Below are 18,114 nucleotides of genomic sequence, written 5' to 3'. Positions count from 1 at the left end.
TGAGCAGCAGCACATACTGAAGACATCGGGAATGCGTTGTTCACAACAGGCTCCATTCTCTCTCCCCACAAGAGGAGCTTCACAAGTTTCTGGCTGTCGTCCGTGGTTCTTTAAACAAATTTAGAACTTGCCAAGTTCCTTGCATTCCTCCTGTCCTGCCGCGGTGGTGGTGGGGATGACAATCTCATCTTGCACAACTATGTTCATAGCTTTTCTCATTTTGTTGAATTAATTAGAATTTGAACACTAAAAATTTATTTCAAGTAACAATTTTCCTCAGACACGAGACCCATTTATTCAGGTCATCATTCATTTATCACCTATTTCACCAATCGTATCCTGGGCTGCATCAGGAGAAGCATGGCCAGCAGGTCGAGGGAGGTGATTCTCCCCCTCTACTCCACTCTGGTGAGACCCCACCTGGAGTACTGCATCCAGCTCTGGAGCCCCTACTACAAGAAAGTTATAGACGTGCTGGAACGTATCCACAGAAGGGCCACGAGGATGATGAGAGGGGCTGGAGCACCTCTCCTATGAGGACAGGCTGAGAGAGTTGGGGTCGTTCAGTCTGGAGAAAAGAAGGCTCTGAGGAGACCTTATAGTGGCCTACCAGTACCTTAAGGGAGCCTACAAGAAAGCTGGTGAGGGACTTTTTAGGATGTTGGGTAATGGTAGGACTAGAGGGAATGGAATACAACTAGAGATAGGTCGATTCAGACTGGACGTTAGGAAGAAGTTCTTCACCATGAGGGTGGTGAGGCACTGGAACAGGTTGCCCAGAGAGGTGGTGGAAGCCCCGTCCCTGGAAGTGTTCAAGGCCAGGCTGGATGAGGCTCTGAGCAACCTGATCTAGTGGGAGGTGTCCCTGCCCATGGCCGGGGGGTTGGAACTAGGTGATCTTTAAGGTCCCTTCCAACCCAAACCATTCTATGATTCCATTACACCATTTATCCTTTCTGCCTATATATTTCTGTGTCATTTCCTTCTTTGCCCTACCGATTTCAGTCATATTTTTGCTGTCAGCTGAGGTTACCTACTGAAGTTTTCATCATAATGTATTCCCTATTCAATACCAGGCACTCCCTATGACACCACTAAGTTTAGTGACCACAAGCAGATCAGCATTTGCTAACACAGCATTTGCTAACTTTAACAGAAGAGATCACAAAGATGATTATCCTTTTACAAATTATAATACATAAGCCAAAGAAATGACGAAAAAGACCTCAAATAATCTACCAGATAATTAAGAACAAAAATACACATGACATTAAGTACCTTTGACATGAGAGACTGTCTTCTGGGAATTAAGTAAACACGTCCTATTCATTCACACAGAGTTCAAAAAAACCCCAACCAACCACATATTATTATAATAAAGCTAATTGGATATATTAATTTAGCACTTTAAAAATTTACTCCTTCACATGCAAAAACCACTTTTCCCCTAGAAAAGCCACAAATTCATCCTTTCAAATTCATTCAAACCACATCAAAGCCCCATTTTACTAGCAAGACATAAATAAATACGAAGTTTTCCATGAGAAATATGGGATTACTAACCGTACATTTGTCCAATGTGGAAAAAAAATAAATAAAAGGTACCAAAATTAATTTTCCTTTTGTGCTTTCCTCACAAGTTGGGTAAACAGTATTAATGATCACTAAATGACTGAATTTGCAAAATATGTTTAAAAGCTCTATGCAAAGTTTTGCTCCTTTTGTCCTGAGACCAGTAGATTCACCACATTATAAGGTGCATTCCCACACCCTGGTATGAGGTATGCTGGTATCCTATGTTTCATTTCAACTTTCCTTCACACAGGCCTCGGCTCTGCTTCTTCCAAGTGATCTTTGTTATATTAATTTTGCTATAAAAGCAATACCTTTTTTATTTATGCAAGCCTTCAAAATAATGAACATCTGCTAAATACTCCAGGAGCTCCATAAATATCCGCCGGTAAGCAGGAGTCCTTAACATTCTTCTTTGCTGACAAAATCTGTTCAAGAGCTCTGAACCATTTCAGCTTCCTGACCTTAAAAGCTGAAGGCCAACCTTGACTGAACACGCCTAATGCATCCTTTATTTATGATAGCAGAAGGAGGGACAGCCTTATACCCTTTGCTCATTCCTGATCCTTCAGGCAGAATGAAATGGGATGATTTAGGATGCTGGGGAGCTGGAATTTAGGGGTCTGTCTGAGTGATTCCCTTCTGTAGGATCAATGGAAACTTTTGTGCCAGGGGTTCAATGAAGGGTAAAAAGAGGGACTTAAAATTGCAAGTCCCAACTTGATTCAGCATATTTTTAGTTTGCTAACACAAATGTACCTTGTACGGTAAGTCTAGCAATATTATAATATGTGAATCTGTTTGTGTAAAAATGCATTTATACACAAAGTTATGCCTTCTATATTGTAGACTTTCTAAGAGTCGATCTGCCTAACAAAATGTTTAAAATCTGAACAAAACCAGTAAGGGAACAAACTTGAATAAGAGACATTGCACATTGAACAAGTTTACAGAATAAACATCAACTGCCAAGTTACAGCACAGATCCTTCTCTTGCCAAAAATATCATCAGGATCACGCACAGAAAAGTACTTCTGTATTGTTTTTCACTAACGCTCTGTATGTGCTTTCAGTGTAATTAAATTGTACGTGGTTTGAGGTCTAAGCAGGGACTGCCTTTTGCTACAGTTGCTAGTAGCCTCTGGTTCTGAAAGTGGTGGGAGATTTACAGTACCAGCAATAAAACATGCAACCCTGAGTTTCCTAATTATATAAATCTGGTTATCTAAACCCAATTCTATTTTGGCTGTGGTGCTCACAGTGAAACTCATCACTGAGATGTATATAGATGAGATCTACCAGTAAGTTCACTAAAACCTAACAGCTCCCGCATACTTCCCGACGATTAATAACCTTTTTCAACTTTTAATAAAAAGATCAAAGTTCAAATTTAACTCCTGGACTCTCTTCCTTGCTATAGCATTCCAAGCATTCCCCCTTCTTTTTCAACATAAATCAGGCACTACGTTGGCTCCAAACACTGTGGGGTTTCTTTTTTTCTCCTTTGCTGCTGCTAGGCTCTACCAGAGGTTGTAACAAGGACTGGCTGTTCTTACCTACAAAAGTGATTTTAAGGTCTGAAAGAAATCTTCAGAATCTAGGAGATACAAATGCCACAGCATCATGGTCCACTACCCGAATTCAGCTCCTGCTTCACACTCTTAAGATTTTTCATCAGACACAAAATTACTGTAAAAAGAAAATCTGCCTGTCTTAGTGTTTCGCTGCACTCAGGAGCATGTTTTTCTGGTATTCAGACAATCTTCTCATGTGTTTCAAAACAGTGCCACGTTTGCTTCCAAATACCTAATATAGACTTGATGTAATAAAATTTGAAAAATCTTCAGATAATTTACTGTCGTTTTTATTGTCATGATGTGCAGACTAATATTTGGCAATTAATAGCTCTCATCATTTACTGAGCTACATTTGCTCTCCAACGATCAGCAGCAGGGGGAGCCACTTATTTTTCCAAGTTCTCTCATCACCTAAAATTTCTTATATTTCTTCCTATATTTTATAGGAGTGACAGAAGGAACATTTTTCGCTTGGAAATCAGTAGGCCCTATCTGCACTTGGCAGAAACAGATGCAGCTCCTGGACTGTAACATTAACGTCAAACACCAAGAGAATTACACATCAAACCTTTCATTTTATTTTTCCTCATATTTAACTAGCACACATCCTGTTTTGCATACACAGATTAAAATTTCAATCATCTCTCAGAAATCATACTTCTCGAGCTTTAAAAAAAACCAACACTTAATGAAACTTGTGCAATGGTCAAATGCATCCTTAGACACAATGATGTCTATTTGGTGTATTTTCCTTTCAAACCTTCCCCTCCCTCCATCAGGAGGAAGAAGATGAGTCTTACAATGCTCTCTGAAGTTTATTTCTTTAAAAGGGCTATAGAGCTCTGTCTCAACATATTTTTTTTTCCAGTAAAACTAAGGACATTCAAAAGAAAAAAAAAGTGCATTAGTTATGTTTTTATATGCAGTAACTTTAGAAAAATCATCACTCTAAAAGACATATTCTATAAGCAAACTTACAAATTAAGGGGGCATTTTTGTGTGTGTGGTTGTTTTTGTTTGTTTGCTTTTTAAGATAACTCTTTAAGCTCCAGAAAGCACATTACAGTGCCACAGCAGATTAAAAAGCTGGCTGCCTCTACAGTTTCACATCAGTTTTGGTCCTTTAACACCCACCCTAAATCGCAGCAGCCGGCTGGGCGGCGTTTCCAACCCCAGCGACAGGCGGAAGCAAAACACCCCGTCCCCGGACGCCGCCGCTGCTGAGGCATCTGGCGGGGCTGCAGGGCCCCGCGTTGCGGAGGGGGAGGCTTGCCCGCGGGGAAAAGGAGCGGCGGGGCGGGCGGTGGCGGCCCGCGGCCTCCTCCTCCTCCTCCCCCCGCTCCCGGGCCGACCGGCCCCGGCACCTGCCGAACCGCGGGGGCGAACGGCCGCGCCGCCGCGCGCCTCCAACGGCCCAAGCCTCGCGCCGGCCGTTAAGATTTGAAAAGGGGAGAGGCCGGGCGCCGCCAGCTTGGGGCCTGTAGGCCCGGGCCGGGGAGCGGCACCTCCCCCAGCCTGCGACGGGGTCGGGGGGGAAAGGGGGTTCGCGGCCAATGTTGCGGAGGGTGGGCAAGGCGGGGAGGCCGCTCGCCGACGGCGACTCCAGACGCCGCCCGCGGGAAGAGGATGGGGATCGGGCTGCCGGCGCCCTCCTCCCGGCGGGGTGCGAGGGGGTGATGCGGGGCCCGGGGCTCCCCGTTGGGCTCTGCCTCCGCAGCCCTCACCTTGAGCAGCGTATCCGCCAGGTAGATGGCGCACCAGCCCCCTAGCACGGACACCACCACCGCGATTGGAATCATCGCTGCGGCCGAGGCGGCGGCGGCAGTTCATGCGGAGAAGCCCCCGGAACTAAACCTGCCCCGGAACCTTTCTCCATTAGCGATACCGCTCGGTCGGACGCTTCCGGGCACCGCGTCGAGCGAGGGCAGGTGCCGTAGTAACGCTACGGCGCAGTGGAAGGGCGGGGCGTGGCTGCGCGTGCGCAGTGAGGCAGAGTGTGCTGGCGCAGCGGCGGGGGTCGATAGGCCAGGCCGGGGCTTCCCGGCTGGGTCCCTTCGCGTTACTTCTGCTAAATTTGCGTCAGCTGTTTATGTGTCCGTAGGTCGCGAAGGGTTGTAAGGATGTCCACGTGCCGTCTTTTTGTGTCACTTGTTGAATGACAGAGGCAGTCGTAGGCGAGCACCCACCCCGCCACACGCCCCCGTCCGGGTCACCGGCCGCTCCCCGTCGGCCCCCGGCGGTAGCCGTGCGGCTGCGGGCGGAAGGCCTGGAGGCCTCTGCTGAGGCTGCACTGACAATGGTTGAGGAAAGCACGCCGGAGAATAAAACTCGTTTGCGGTGGTGGGATTAGAGGGGATTTTGGAAGCGCTTCAGGGATGAGGGTGTAACAGGATTCCCTTTAACTACTAATGCTCTAACAGAAATTTCACATTGACTTCATGACAACAAAATCATTTCATGAGGCTCCTTCTAAGAGGGGCTTTCAGGCAAGTGCTTTCCAGGCCACTGTGGTTGCTTCCAGTCTGCTGTCATCCTAACTCTCTGAATTCATGCCTCTCTTGATCTTTCCCGGTCTTCTTGGGCGTGTTTTTCACTCGTTACTAGAAGTGGGACATGCCATGATGTCACCAACCTTTAAGAGTTCATTTCTCAGGGCCTTTCCTAGTTTAAAAACTTTCACTCAGAGTTTGAATACTGAAAGCAAGCAAGTACAAGATTTGGCACAGGTTAAGGGAAAGTATTTATTTGCCCACACAAACTATGCAAACTGAACTGCCCCTCCCTTCCGTTCCCCCTGTGCAAAAGAGGCACTCTCATGTCCTCAGTTTTCTCATTATTTCTAAAGATTTTTCAGGAATCGAGGCAGCAGCAGTGAGAGAGCCCTCTACAGTTTGAATCGAGGCAGCAGCAGTGGGAGAGCTCTCTGTGGTTTCCAGTCCACCTTTTCCTGCATGCTCTAGATAAACTTTCCTTGGCCTTGGTTTGTGAGAAATACTCAGAAGGACATCTTTCTTCTGAAAATTCTTATTCCATCCATCCTTCAGCTCTGATGAATTAGTCTGTGGGTTTGCGGACTATTCTGTGGAAGAGCTGGGACTGCTATTAGGACAAGAGTTCATAAAACCAACCTATCTTTTCCAGAAAGCTTTGCAGAAATTGTGTTTTTAAAGAAATATACCAGTGTCTGTCCTTTGAATCAAAAAAATATGTAATCTGATGCATCTAGACTTACATCTAGCCCTCCCTTTGCTAGAATGTAAGTGTTTTTAATGCTTTTTTCAGTCACATTTTCAGATTTTCCCACCCTTTCTTGGTTCCGTATATGCTGCTTCCTTCTGTCCTTCCCAGAACGGATGCTCCAAGCTTTCCTTGTGATAGCAGCAGGAAGAATGTCTTAGGTCTGAACTCCTTGTCTCTATGCAGCTCCTTTTCTTTTCACTGGTAATGTGGCATTGCTGAGGGGAAGTAGGAATAAGGGGCTGTACCCTAGGAAATGGTTAGGTTAGCAAGCAAGTAAGGGGAGACAGCCCTGGCCAATGTCTCATTGTTGACCATTTTGACCATGGGAGGCAGAAGGGAAAGTGAGAACTGGTAATACATATATGTTTTCACTGGTTCTCTGGTGAATTTCTTTGTCTTTCATCTCAACTCAGGGATGGTTTTCCCCCAAGTTTAGATTTTCCATCATCCTTAAACCCCTACCTTTCGGTGGGAGCCGTTTACGTTAACCAAAGCCTTAGGAGAAATTTGGAAAGAATTTCATTCCAACAAAGAGGCAGAAGAATTACAGGAAATTAATCCATCCCTGCATGCAATCAAATTTGAGTTTCTGCACTGACATAGACAACTTTGAGATGTCCCCAGCATCTAAAAGAAATCATAAAGAGAGTCCCAGAATAATCAGATCTGACTATGGCTTTTCTGCAGTTATTTGCAAGCTACCATGTTGAATTGCAAATCATTGGGAAATGATGCAAATATGGTTAATTCTACACCTTATTGATGAAAAACTCAAGTTGTTCCATAGACCAACATGCATTTAATGAAAATATACAAAATTTATTCTAATGATGGCCTGTGGAAGCAATGAAGGGGAATCATATTTAAATAGTTAAGAACATGAGTACTTTTACTAGTAGCATAGCCTCACTGAGATCAAGCATAGTAAAATGTGTGTATTTAAATGATCCTATTGATAAACAGCTTTTGTAACACTATTGTATTTTTCTTCTATGTTCACTTAGTATACCGTATAAAGTACAGACCTGAATTTTATTGAGTTGGCATAGAAATTGGCAGTGCAAATAAAAAGGAATGCAACTAAAATACACAGTCTGTATTTTATTCCTACAAAGTTTAAAACAAGCAAACAAACAAAAATGAGAATTTTCTAGAATGCAGAAGGTAGATATTCTGAGTGAACTGCCAGCACCACTGTTCTTACTTGCGTAACGAGTGGGTATTTTGCCCCTGACAGAAAGGCAAAGTTGATCCTTGTTCTCATACAATGAAACTGTTGCAGACTGTGAAGTGTTTCAAGGAGAGATCACATTTTGCAATTTGAAAGTTAAGATATTCAGGATTAAAGATTCACACTTTAAAATGGCTCAGAAGGTAATACAGATGTTGATATACTTTTTATCACTGCTTATTTTTCCTTACAGCCACATATTAAGCTAAAGTAGTGACTAAAGCAAAATGCCATGCAGTAATCAGGTTAGTGCACAGTATCCGTACGTTATTAGAAAGCAGTGTAACTATCAGAGTTTTGGCAGTCGCAGCTGAGATGTGCGTAGTGGGAGGGCATGCACGGGCCTCCAAAGGGCAAGTAGCAAAGACTGATTAGAAAAAGATATGTATCAGTCATCACGCAAAGAGTATCTAAGTCCATGCAAAGACTTTAAACAGAAAAATAATAATCTCATAAGCGTAATAATACCTATTAAATGTAATTTGGCAAGTAGATACCAAACAGAATGTGTTAATACTACATTAATTAAGATGTTATCAAATTCAGTTAGCGGCTTAATATCATAGGCATCTTTTTCTAGACATAGTAAATATATTTATCTAAAAATTAATTATGCACGTCTAATAATTAATCTCTTCAACTTTGATCTATTATTGAAGTAGATAAGTGATTATTCAGACATTACCATGGAAGACACATTGCAAAATAAAAGTAAAACCAGTCTTAACAACAATTACAAAACCTCTGAGGTTAGAGGGGTTTGCAGGTCTTCAGGGAAATTGCACCTGCTCACAGTTCATTGCAGGCTCAGACCTAAAGCCAGCTAAGATGTGGATTTTAGCACGGAAAGGATTGTAAATGTTGCCAGTTTGAAGACAATACAATCAGAACGTGATTTGGTTGGAAAAGCGTTTGGGCCTTGAGGAGAGCTAATAGATATGTTCTGAGTAGTATTCACTGGTTGGGCATTGAGATCAGCTAAACAGAAGAAAGGAAGGCTGGAATAAAACGTGATTCTGCAAAATTTTATGTTGCAATGTAACTTGAAATGAAGGGGTGCTTTCATGGAGTATGGGATTGTTTGCAGAAGGAGTCCCTAAGTCTAGCTGAGAATTTCAAGTACAGACAAGAATCATAGAATCATTTAGGTTGGAAAAGACCTTTAAGGTCATTAAGTCCTAACACTGCCAGGTCCACCACTAAACCACATCCCTAAGCACCACGCCTACACATCTTCTAAATACCTTCAGGGATGGTGACTCAACCACTTCCCTAGGCAGCCTGTTCCAATGCTTGACCACCCTTTCGGTGAAGAAATTTTTCCTAATATCCAATGTAAACCTCTCTTGGCACAACTTTAGGCCATTTCCTCTTGTCCTATCATCTGTTACGTGGGAGAAGAGACCAACCCCCAGCTCACTACAACCTCCCCTCAGATGTCTGTAGAGAGTGATAAGGTCTCCCCCCAGCCTCTTTTCTCCAGGCTAAACAACTCCAGTTCACAGAGTCATAGAACCTATTCCAATTGGGTTGGAAGGAACCTTTAAAGGCCACATAGTCCAAACCTATGCAAGGAGCAGGGACATCTTCAACTAGATCAGGCTGCTCAGAGCCCCGTCCAACCTGACCTTGAATGTTTCCAGGGTTGGGGCATCTACCACCTCGCTGGGCAACCTGTGACAGTGTTTCACCACCCTTACTGTAAAAAAATTCTTCCTTATCTCTAGTCTAAATCTACCCTCTTTTAGTTTAAAACCATTGCCCCTTGTCCTATCGCAACAGGCCCTGCTAAAAAGTCTGTCCCCACCTTTCTTATAAGCCTCCTTAGAGTACTGAAAGGCCACAATAAGATCTCCCCGCAGTCTTCTCTTCTCCAGGCTGAATAACCCCAACTAACTCAGCCTGTCCTCATAGGAGAGGTGTTCCATCCCTTTGGTCATTTTTGTGGTCTCTGGGCCTGCTCCAACATGACCATGTCTTTCCTGTGTTGTGCTGAGGGCTCCAGAGGTGGATGCAGTACTCCAGGTGGGGTGTTACAAGAGTGTAGAGGGGCAGAATCACCTCCCTCGACCTGCTGGCCACACTTCTTCTGATGCAGCCCAAGATATGGTTGGTCTTCTGGACAGCAGGCACACATTGCTGGCTAATGGCCACCTTTTCATCCACCAGTACCCCCAAGTCCTCAGCAGGGCAACTCTCAATCCCTTCATCCCCCAGCCTGTATTGATACCAGGGGTTTGCCTCAACCCAGGCGCAGGACCCTGCACTTGGCCTTGTTGAGGTTCACATGGGCCCACTTCTTGAGCTTGTCCAGATCCCTCTGGATGCATCCCGTCCCTTAAGCCACTCAGTTTGGTGTCATCTGCAAACTTTCTGAGGGTGCACTCGATCCCACTGTCTATGTCATTGATGATGTTAAACAGTACTGGTCCCCATATGGACCCCTGAAGGACACTGCTTGTCGTTGATCTCCATCTGGACATTGAGCCGTTGACCACTACCCTTTGGGTGAGACCATCCAACCAATTCCTCAGCCACCAAACAGTCCACTGTTCACATCCATCTCTCTCCAGTTTAGAGAGCAGGATGTTGTGGGGGACTCTGTCAAAGGCCTTACAGAAGTCCAGAGATGTGACAACTGTAGCTCTTCCCTTGTTGACTGATGTAGTCACTCCATCATATAAGGCCACTAGGTTGGTCAGGCAGGACTTGCCCTTGGGGGAGCCATGCAGGCTGTCTTGAATCACGTCCCTGTCCTCCATGTGCTTTAGCATATCTCCTAGAGGATCTGTTCCATGATCTTTCCAGTCACAGAGGTGAGTTCCCTCAGCCACTCCTCATATGACTTGTTCTCTAGGCCCTTCACAGGCTTTGTTGCCCTTCTTTGGTCACAGTCCAGCTCCTCAATGTCTGTCTTCTAGCGAGGGCCCCAAAACTGAACACAGTATTCAAGGTGCGGCCTCACCAGTGCCGAGCACAGGGGGACAATCACTTCCCTAGTCCTGCTGGCCACGCTATCCCTGATACACTCCAGGGTGCTATTGGCCTTCTTGGCCACCTGGGCACACTGATGGCTCATATTCGCACCTCCAGGTCCTTTTCTGCCAGGCAGGTCTCCGGCCAGTCTTCCCCAAGCCTGTAGTGCTGCATGAGGTTGTTGTTGTGACCCAAGTGTAGGACCCGGCACTCAGCCTTGTTTAATCTCATCCAAGGATGCATGAAAGAAGAAATAGATGGTCCATTAAGCACTTATGCTGGTTAGGAGATTAGCTCTGGAGGGAATGAAAAGATCAGAGTAAAGAAGAAATCTGAGACAGAAGAAGTGAGATACAGAGAGTGGCACGCTACAGACATGTATATAGCATTGGTTGTACATGTTTGAAGGAAAAATATGTTTTCGTTTACCTTACTGATATTATGTAAAAATCTTAGTATATGCGAGAAATTCAGGTAATGGCGACAAGTGATTGTGTGTGGTCTTTTAAACTGAGACCCAAACAAGAAAAAAAAAAACTTTGATCCTTGGCTGTGCCTAGAAAAGAAAAAAGCAGAATATTATGCAATTTTCTTGATAGGTTTTTATGTTCCAATTACAGTACAAAACAGTCTTGATTTATTTTAATAGAAATGAGGTCAAAGTATTTAGTTAAGGTTCAGGGTTTGTTTGTGGTATTTAACCTGGTTACCAAAAATACATGATGGAAAGGTGGGATTTTGACTCTTAAAAGAAATGAGATTTGTTCTTAAGTCACTGTTCATATGAACAACGTAAGTAAAGGAAAAACACAAATGTTCATAGAAACATGCCTTTACTGGGTTAATCTGCTGTGAAGAGTAGTTGTACATGCTTTTCCACCATTTATTAATTTCTAGTGCTTATCTATAACAAAAAAAATCACACGTTTTTCTTATTTCCTATCAATTTTCAGCATTTACCCATATGTTGTAATTCTGTTAGGCACATCACGACTGGAATTACGTCTAAAAGAAGGTCCTCCAAAGCTGTTGCACTCCAAAGAGAAATGGGTGTCAGACTCTAAAGAAAAACAAAGAAAGATGAGAAATTTGAGAGATGTGGCTTGAATATTTTTCTAGAATCCAGTTCTTACAAATATTAGTTTGAGTCTTCAGCTACTCGTTTAGCTGAGAGTCTTGCGTGCTCACATGTTGGCCTTTGCATCCTCTGCAACCATTTAGAAGTTACGCATGAAAAAAAGCATGGAATATCTACTGTAGAGTAGTTATTCAGCATTAGGTCCTATGTTGGGATCCCTTTACAATGTTAAAAGTCTGTCCTTGAAAATCAGTTTACCTAAACTGCAGAAAAAATAGGCTCAGTAAGTGAAGGAGGAGAGCACACAGAGGAAGCTAATGCCAAACAGCTATTGTGCCTTTTTTTTTTTTGCTCTAAATTACCTGTGAAATCCCAATGTACACAATCGCCTACATTACTCCAGAATGCAAAATCAATATAGAATAGATTCAGTCTAACAGGTATTGTTTCGTGCTCACTGTAACCTGAATAAATGCACGTGATAGTGTTAGACCTATCTAGTTTGAACCCCAAAACCTGTAGGGCAGCCTTGAACCCTGGGGAAAGAAGTGCACTTTGCTTAAGTCAAAGCGAGACAACACGTTAGCAGACTGTTAAAGCCTTTAGCCCTTCTATTCACCTATGCACATAAGGTATTTAGCTGTTCTGAATAGTAGGAATGTCTCGCACAGGACGAATTGATGAGTATAACCATCCACCTGGACTGTACAGGTGGTTGAAGTAGCTCCTGAATTGTTTCATCTTGCAGCTTAGCACTCAGTTAAACCATCACTGATTTTTTTTCTGCCTCAAGGACCAGGCTGTAAGGAGCTGCTTCATGATCACATAGCCCTCCACACAGTTGATAAACTGTAATCTTGACCAGTGTCCCAGTACTACAGATCCCCTCTGTCCCTTGTCAGTCTGAGGACCTGTGACCTACCCATGACAAAACAGTGGTTTTGCCTTACAGAGATCAGGTTATGTTAGGAACCTGATCTAAGAACTTCTCCTTTATTCCTAATAAAAATAAATAATCAGTTTGAGAGTTGGCTGCAATAAAGCTGTGAACATCTTCGTGGATACCCTAGTCAGAGTATAAAGATTATGTCCTAGCACCTCGCCGATAGTTGGTGGCCACAGGAAACACAGAACAGCTTGTAGTTCTCAAAAGTCATTTCCAGGACAGAAGATTTTGAAGCACCACTTTTAGCTCCAGATTTTGGGAACTGAACTGTACTTCAAAGGGCTACCCCCTGTGTTGCACAGCCTGACATGACTGAATGAAGCAGCTTAATATGTATAGGGTTTTTTTTCAGGTTTGTTATTGTCCTTGGATAGAAGATATTGCCAGTCCACAGCCCTGCTTCATATGGGTATAAAGTAAGATGTGAAGATTTTTAAAACTACTTTGTATAATTTCCTACAGTAAACTGTTTATACTGTTTTTAACATTTAACATTTTTAACATTTTAACATCATAAGATTTGATACTGCATTGGGAAACATCATTTAGAAATTAGCAGCTGGAGGACTTTACTGGTCTTCCTGTGCCAACACTGATTTCTTTTGACAATTTCTCTCTGAACAGGTACAATATTTGCATGGCAGGAGACCACAGATGATTGAAAAATGTTCCTATAGCAGATCTGATTCAATAAAAGTAAGGTTTGGTATAGATCATGTTGGACTACTTGATAGATAGGTATGACTAGTGGATTTATTCATATCTTCACCATGGAACGCCTTCATTCTTAATTGTCGTATTTTTCAGAACGTTGGAGGTATGAGAAGCTGAGGATTTTTTTCCTTGTGACTCATGGGAACTAAGATAAGTGTCCTGATATTGATTCAAACTCTAAAAAACTTCACGCCCACGATTTATCAATCTTCATCTTTTATTTTCTGTTCAGCAGATACAAACCAAAGATAGCAACTGATCAATCATGTATGAGTCAGCAGGTTAGTGCAGTTGTCCTTGAATTTGGTAATTTTTTATCTAAAGACATTCAATTCTTTATAATGTCCTTGATATTCTGCTTCCTCCAGCCCATTGCCTGATCTCCCTTATTCTGGGTCCATCTTTCTACCAGGCAGATTTTTCATGTCTCAACCATGTCTTTATTCCTGCTAATATGCCATTTAGATGAGGAATCATCAGAAATTAGTCTTTGTTCTCTTTGTTAGACTGCAGATGATTGCTCTACTCAAGTCTACTGCATTTGCTCTCACAGCGGATTCATAGCTGTGTGTGAGCTGATTACCTGCACAGCTGCAATTTTGTTTCACGCTTTATTGCAAGAGACAAGTACAAAGCTTTGTGTGGTGCTGAGTCCTCAAGTCCTCTGGTATATCAGTACCTTGTTCTTGTACATTTTTGGGTCAGATGGCTGCAGCGGCAAAATTCCTTACTGTACATCAGGTGAGGTCTTAATCTGACCATTGAAGACAAGAGCTAACAGAGTTCCACAAATGTAATCAACTGACGGGGATGGCCTTCATCAAAAGAAGTCTGTTATGGGATTGAAAAAGAGACTAGATGTCTGTTCAGATTATCCTGATTTGTGAACATTATTAGGCTTTCTGTTCACAATTTCACCAATGATTCAGTCAGTTCCTATTTTGTCAAACTTATTTCTCCAGAACAAAATCCGATGGTGCAATGTCATGTTTTTTGTTTCTTTTCCAAATGATGCTGAATCACTATAGCAGACAGGATGTTTACAAAATCAGCATGTCATTTAAAATTCATATTCCCTTCAAAATCTGCCAGTACCCTTGCTCTTTCTTACGGTACGAGCTTTGCCAGGTACAGTGGCTAAAATTTCCCAGGAGAAAAGTGGAAACAAATTCGTTGCTTGTATGTCATCATCACATTTCAGTTACTCAAAAGCTTTTGGTAAGTAAAAATTTTACAGAATAAAAAGCAACAGAGAATATGGCTTTTGGGTAACTCAGTGGTCAGAGCTAACTTGTGTGCATTATATTCATCATGCAGTTTTTAGAACTTAATACAAATTCTTAGATGATGCTGACAATGCTATTAAAAGATGCTGGAACTCTGAAATTTAGAACAAGGTCACTGGCAGCCTCTAATGAGACCATATTCTTAATACAAGGCTAATTATTTCTTGATGGAACAGTCTGTGATAATAATCACCATGCTTTTATATGGAAAAGAAAGAGAGCAAACAGGAGTTGAATTAATATTCAGCAGCTCAGAAATGTCACAGAAACGGAATCATCTAATTTAGATATGTTTGTTGATTTCCTGTCCACTAGATAATAGCAAACATTTTTGCATGCTATTTTATGTCATTCATTATTTAAATAGCCTGATGTTATTGTTGTTGGCATAACTGTACAAGTAGAAACTCAAGAGAAAGCGCTTGATTTTTTTCTTGATATTAAGAAACATATAGACAGTGGGAAACTAAGAGAAACAATTGAACAGTAGATGATACTTCCTCAAATAACATTTATTTTGACAAAGCAGCTGAGGTCTGATATTCTTTCTGCAATCTAGGTTTCAAAATTAGTTTCAGTTTAAAGCAAGAGTAAGAATGGGCTCTGATGCCTGGTAATTGCCAGCTCCACTGTATTTTAAATTTTTGTAGTTCTGGCTAACCTCATATGACAGGGTACCATTGCTAAAAGTCTCTGTCTTTCATCAAGCCTATGCGCCAAATCATTGTTACAAGGAGTAGACACATCTTTACTAAGGGAAAAGAGCCCCAAAGCACAAATAAAATCTGTGTGAGTTAGGAAATGGATGGTGTTATTTTTTTTTCCAGGATCCTCTACGTCAGTCCTCTGATAAATCTGTCTGATAGCAGGATTCTTATTTTTAAATCTTAATCAATAACTTAGATGTGTTGAATTAAGAGAATAGTTTATCTTGCACTGCAACTTCAGTTTTCATATTCTTCACCAAACAATTCACATGAAGGTAGTGATAGGAATTAATTAACCAAATACTTATTATCCCAGGCCCACTATTCTTACCTGGTAATAAACTGTAATTTATAGAGCTAAAATTAAGATAGGGAAGCAAAGTTTTGCATTGCCGAATGTCTGCAGTGTGTTGCCACTACTTGGTGATTTGAAGCAAAACTCCAGGAATGTATCTTTTAACTTTTTATTTTAAGAAGTCTTATTTCAAGTGAGCTGAGGTTGTGACTGCTCCTTTGTTGACTTGCATTTTCAGTTGTTGTTTTCATTACACTAAATTGGACTTTACACATTTTGGACTATAATAGAAAAAAATTTTTTTCTTTTGGCAGACTCAGGGAAGTTATAGCTGTGCTCATGAGGTTTCTCAAAAAGCAAAACATTGAAGAAAGCACATTAAATAGTGACAGCTTAAAGAAACAATTCTGACATTATACAGTGAAATATCTTAGTCAAGAAGTAAGATACATACACGTTTCTGTTAACTATCAACTTTGTTTTCAAAACCAATAAACTGTTCCAGAAAGCATGTTAATTAGACAAGCTTGTAGGAAGGAATGCAACAAAAATGTATTTGAACTATATGAGGATTTTCATACTTCAAATAAATACATTGTTACTATGTCTTTTGGATCTCTGTATATGAGAAATAGAGAAATAGCAATTTTATGCAGTGTGTGTCAATGTACCTGGCCCTAACTTGCCAGGCATTGGATCCATCACCTGAAATGCACACATGCCTCATTCTTTACTTACTAAATCATCTGCTGCAAGTATTGAGCAGATGAACCTGCAAGTCATGGGGCTGTGCATCCCAGTAGTTATTCAAAGGCAATGGAACTCTACAAAAGAATAGTAAAAATGTCTCTTTTTCCCTTTAAAATCTACTCAGATCTACATTTTCTGATATTAGTGATCAAATTTGAGTTTACTCCATTTATCCCAACAATTTAATACAGTTTAGGTGTGATAGTTTATGGGTGTTAGGTGTGTGACAGAGGTAGACTATCTATTAAATTACTTGTCACTGCTATGAGAATTTGCTGAAGGAAACAGTGTTCAGCTGGTATTTCTTAGGCATATTTGCAAGATGATGGGATTATAAAATGTAAACAACGGCCTACCTTTGCTAAATTAATGACACATGGAAGAAAGAACCATATATTCCAGAGCTGGTTTGTAATAAAACTACTGTAATACAAATCGAAATAAATTCCTGTACAAGACCACGTTACAAAAATATATCGCCTCTTTCATTGCCTTCTAATACTTTTGTTGTAAAGGTGAGCCTTCACAAGGGGGTATATAATGCCATTTGCCTGACTCAGGCTTTGCTTTAAGGTGGTCTCAACTGCCTGGAAGGCAGGACCTTAGATGTTAACAGCAAAGTCCTCCATTCTAAGAGGACAAAATGCAGTTCCATGAGCCCTGTTGTGAGCTTTGCCATGTTTCAAGTGCAGTTGTCTTCTCATGCCTCAAAATATTTGACAACAGCCATGCTCAGCCTTTCTGAGGAAACAGGCCAAGGGGTCCCCTTGGAAGGAGCTGATTGCTCTACATATCTCCATCAATCTTGACCATGCAACACAAACGCACGTGCCTGTTGTGTGCATAGTTGTGTGTTCATCTTATCATGGCTCCTTGGGAAGGGGGTGGCTATGAGTAGTCTGCAAGCTGCTAGAGCAAGGCATCAGCTTTATCAGCTGCTTCCAGATGACAGCACTTTTGGGAGAGGGCAGCAGAGAGTGAGTCTCAGGTTTAATGAGGTGCTCTGGGAGGTCATCTTCCTCTTTGAGATACATGAAATGAAAAGAGTGGTTGGTCAACTAAGTTAAAGTCAAGGGAAATCCTCTCAGAATCACTATTCCAAACATTATTTGTTATAAATATCTTTGGCACTAATTTTGAAAATTGTTGATCATGTAGAAGTTGCCCTATCCTTCTCCAGCAGCAAGTGGCCAGTACAGCGTCACCCATAATGACACTGCTGTTGTCACCGTTGCGGTTGTGGGTCGGGTGGAGAACAGGTACGGTAGAGGAGTGATGAAGAGGAAAGCACTCTTGTGAAGATGCAATAAATAGAAGACTTCGCTTCTGGGAGTGGAAACGTGAGGCTGTGCCCCACGCACAGCTTGCTGTGACAGATATCCTTTGGTAGCCTTCACTGAAGACAGCACTCACAGGTAGCATGAGCACAACCGTATAATAATGTGTCACTTCCCTCACAAGCTATTGCATCTCCCTCCCCCCACTCTTCATTTAGCTTCTCTTCATCCACATGCCCTAACATTCAGCCACTGGCTGCTATGGCCTCGCACTGTCAGAGGTCCTCCTCCCCGTGACCTCGGCTCTCCTGCACGCAGCAACACTACGCTGAGACCCCGAAGCAGCCGCTGCGCAAGTTGGCTCCCAACCCAGCAGCGATACAGTCACGTCGGTGTGGCATTCACCTCCCCTAGTTAGTCCCTCCAAGGTGAATTCTTCATAATTACGTCTCCACAATTATTTCC

The 18,114-nt window shown here is 42.2% G+C and overlaps 1 protein-coding gene across 2 annotated transcripts in view; it reads right to left on the bottom strand.

Moving 5' to 3' along the window:
• Positions 1-5,048, bottom strand: part of MBTPS2 (membrane bound transcription factor peptidase, site 2) — a 36,138-nt gene extending 31,090 nt beyond the window's left edge. For both annotated transcript variants that reach the window (XR_010072163.1, XM_063343065.1), the window contains exon 1: positions 4,874-5,048. Coding sequence is in view for 1 of the 2 variants with exons in the window: in XM_063343065.1 (XP_063199135.1) it covers positions 4,874-4,948 (75 nt within the window). In the remaining variant the exon portion in view is untranslated. The remainder of the gene's footprint in view (positions 1-4,873) is intronic.
• Between the last annotated feature and the right edge of the window lie 13,066 nt (positions 5,049-18,114).

The sequence above is a fragment of the Chroicocephalus ridibundus genome, chromosome 1 (genome assembly GCF_963924245.1).
Source record: "Chroicocephalus ridibundus chromosome 1, bChrRid1.1, whole genome shotgun sequence".
NCBI lineage: Eukaryota > Metazoa > Chordata > Aves > Charadriiformes > Laridae > Chroicocephalus > Chroicocephalus ridibundus.
This window is presented reverse-complemented; position numbering and strand designations above follow the sequence as displayed.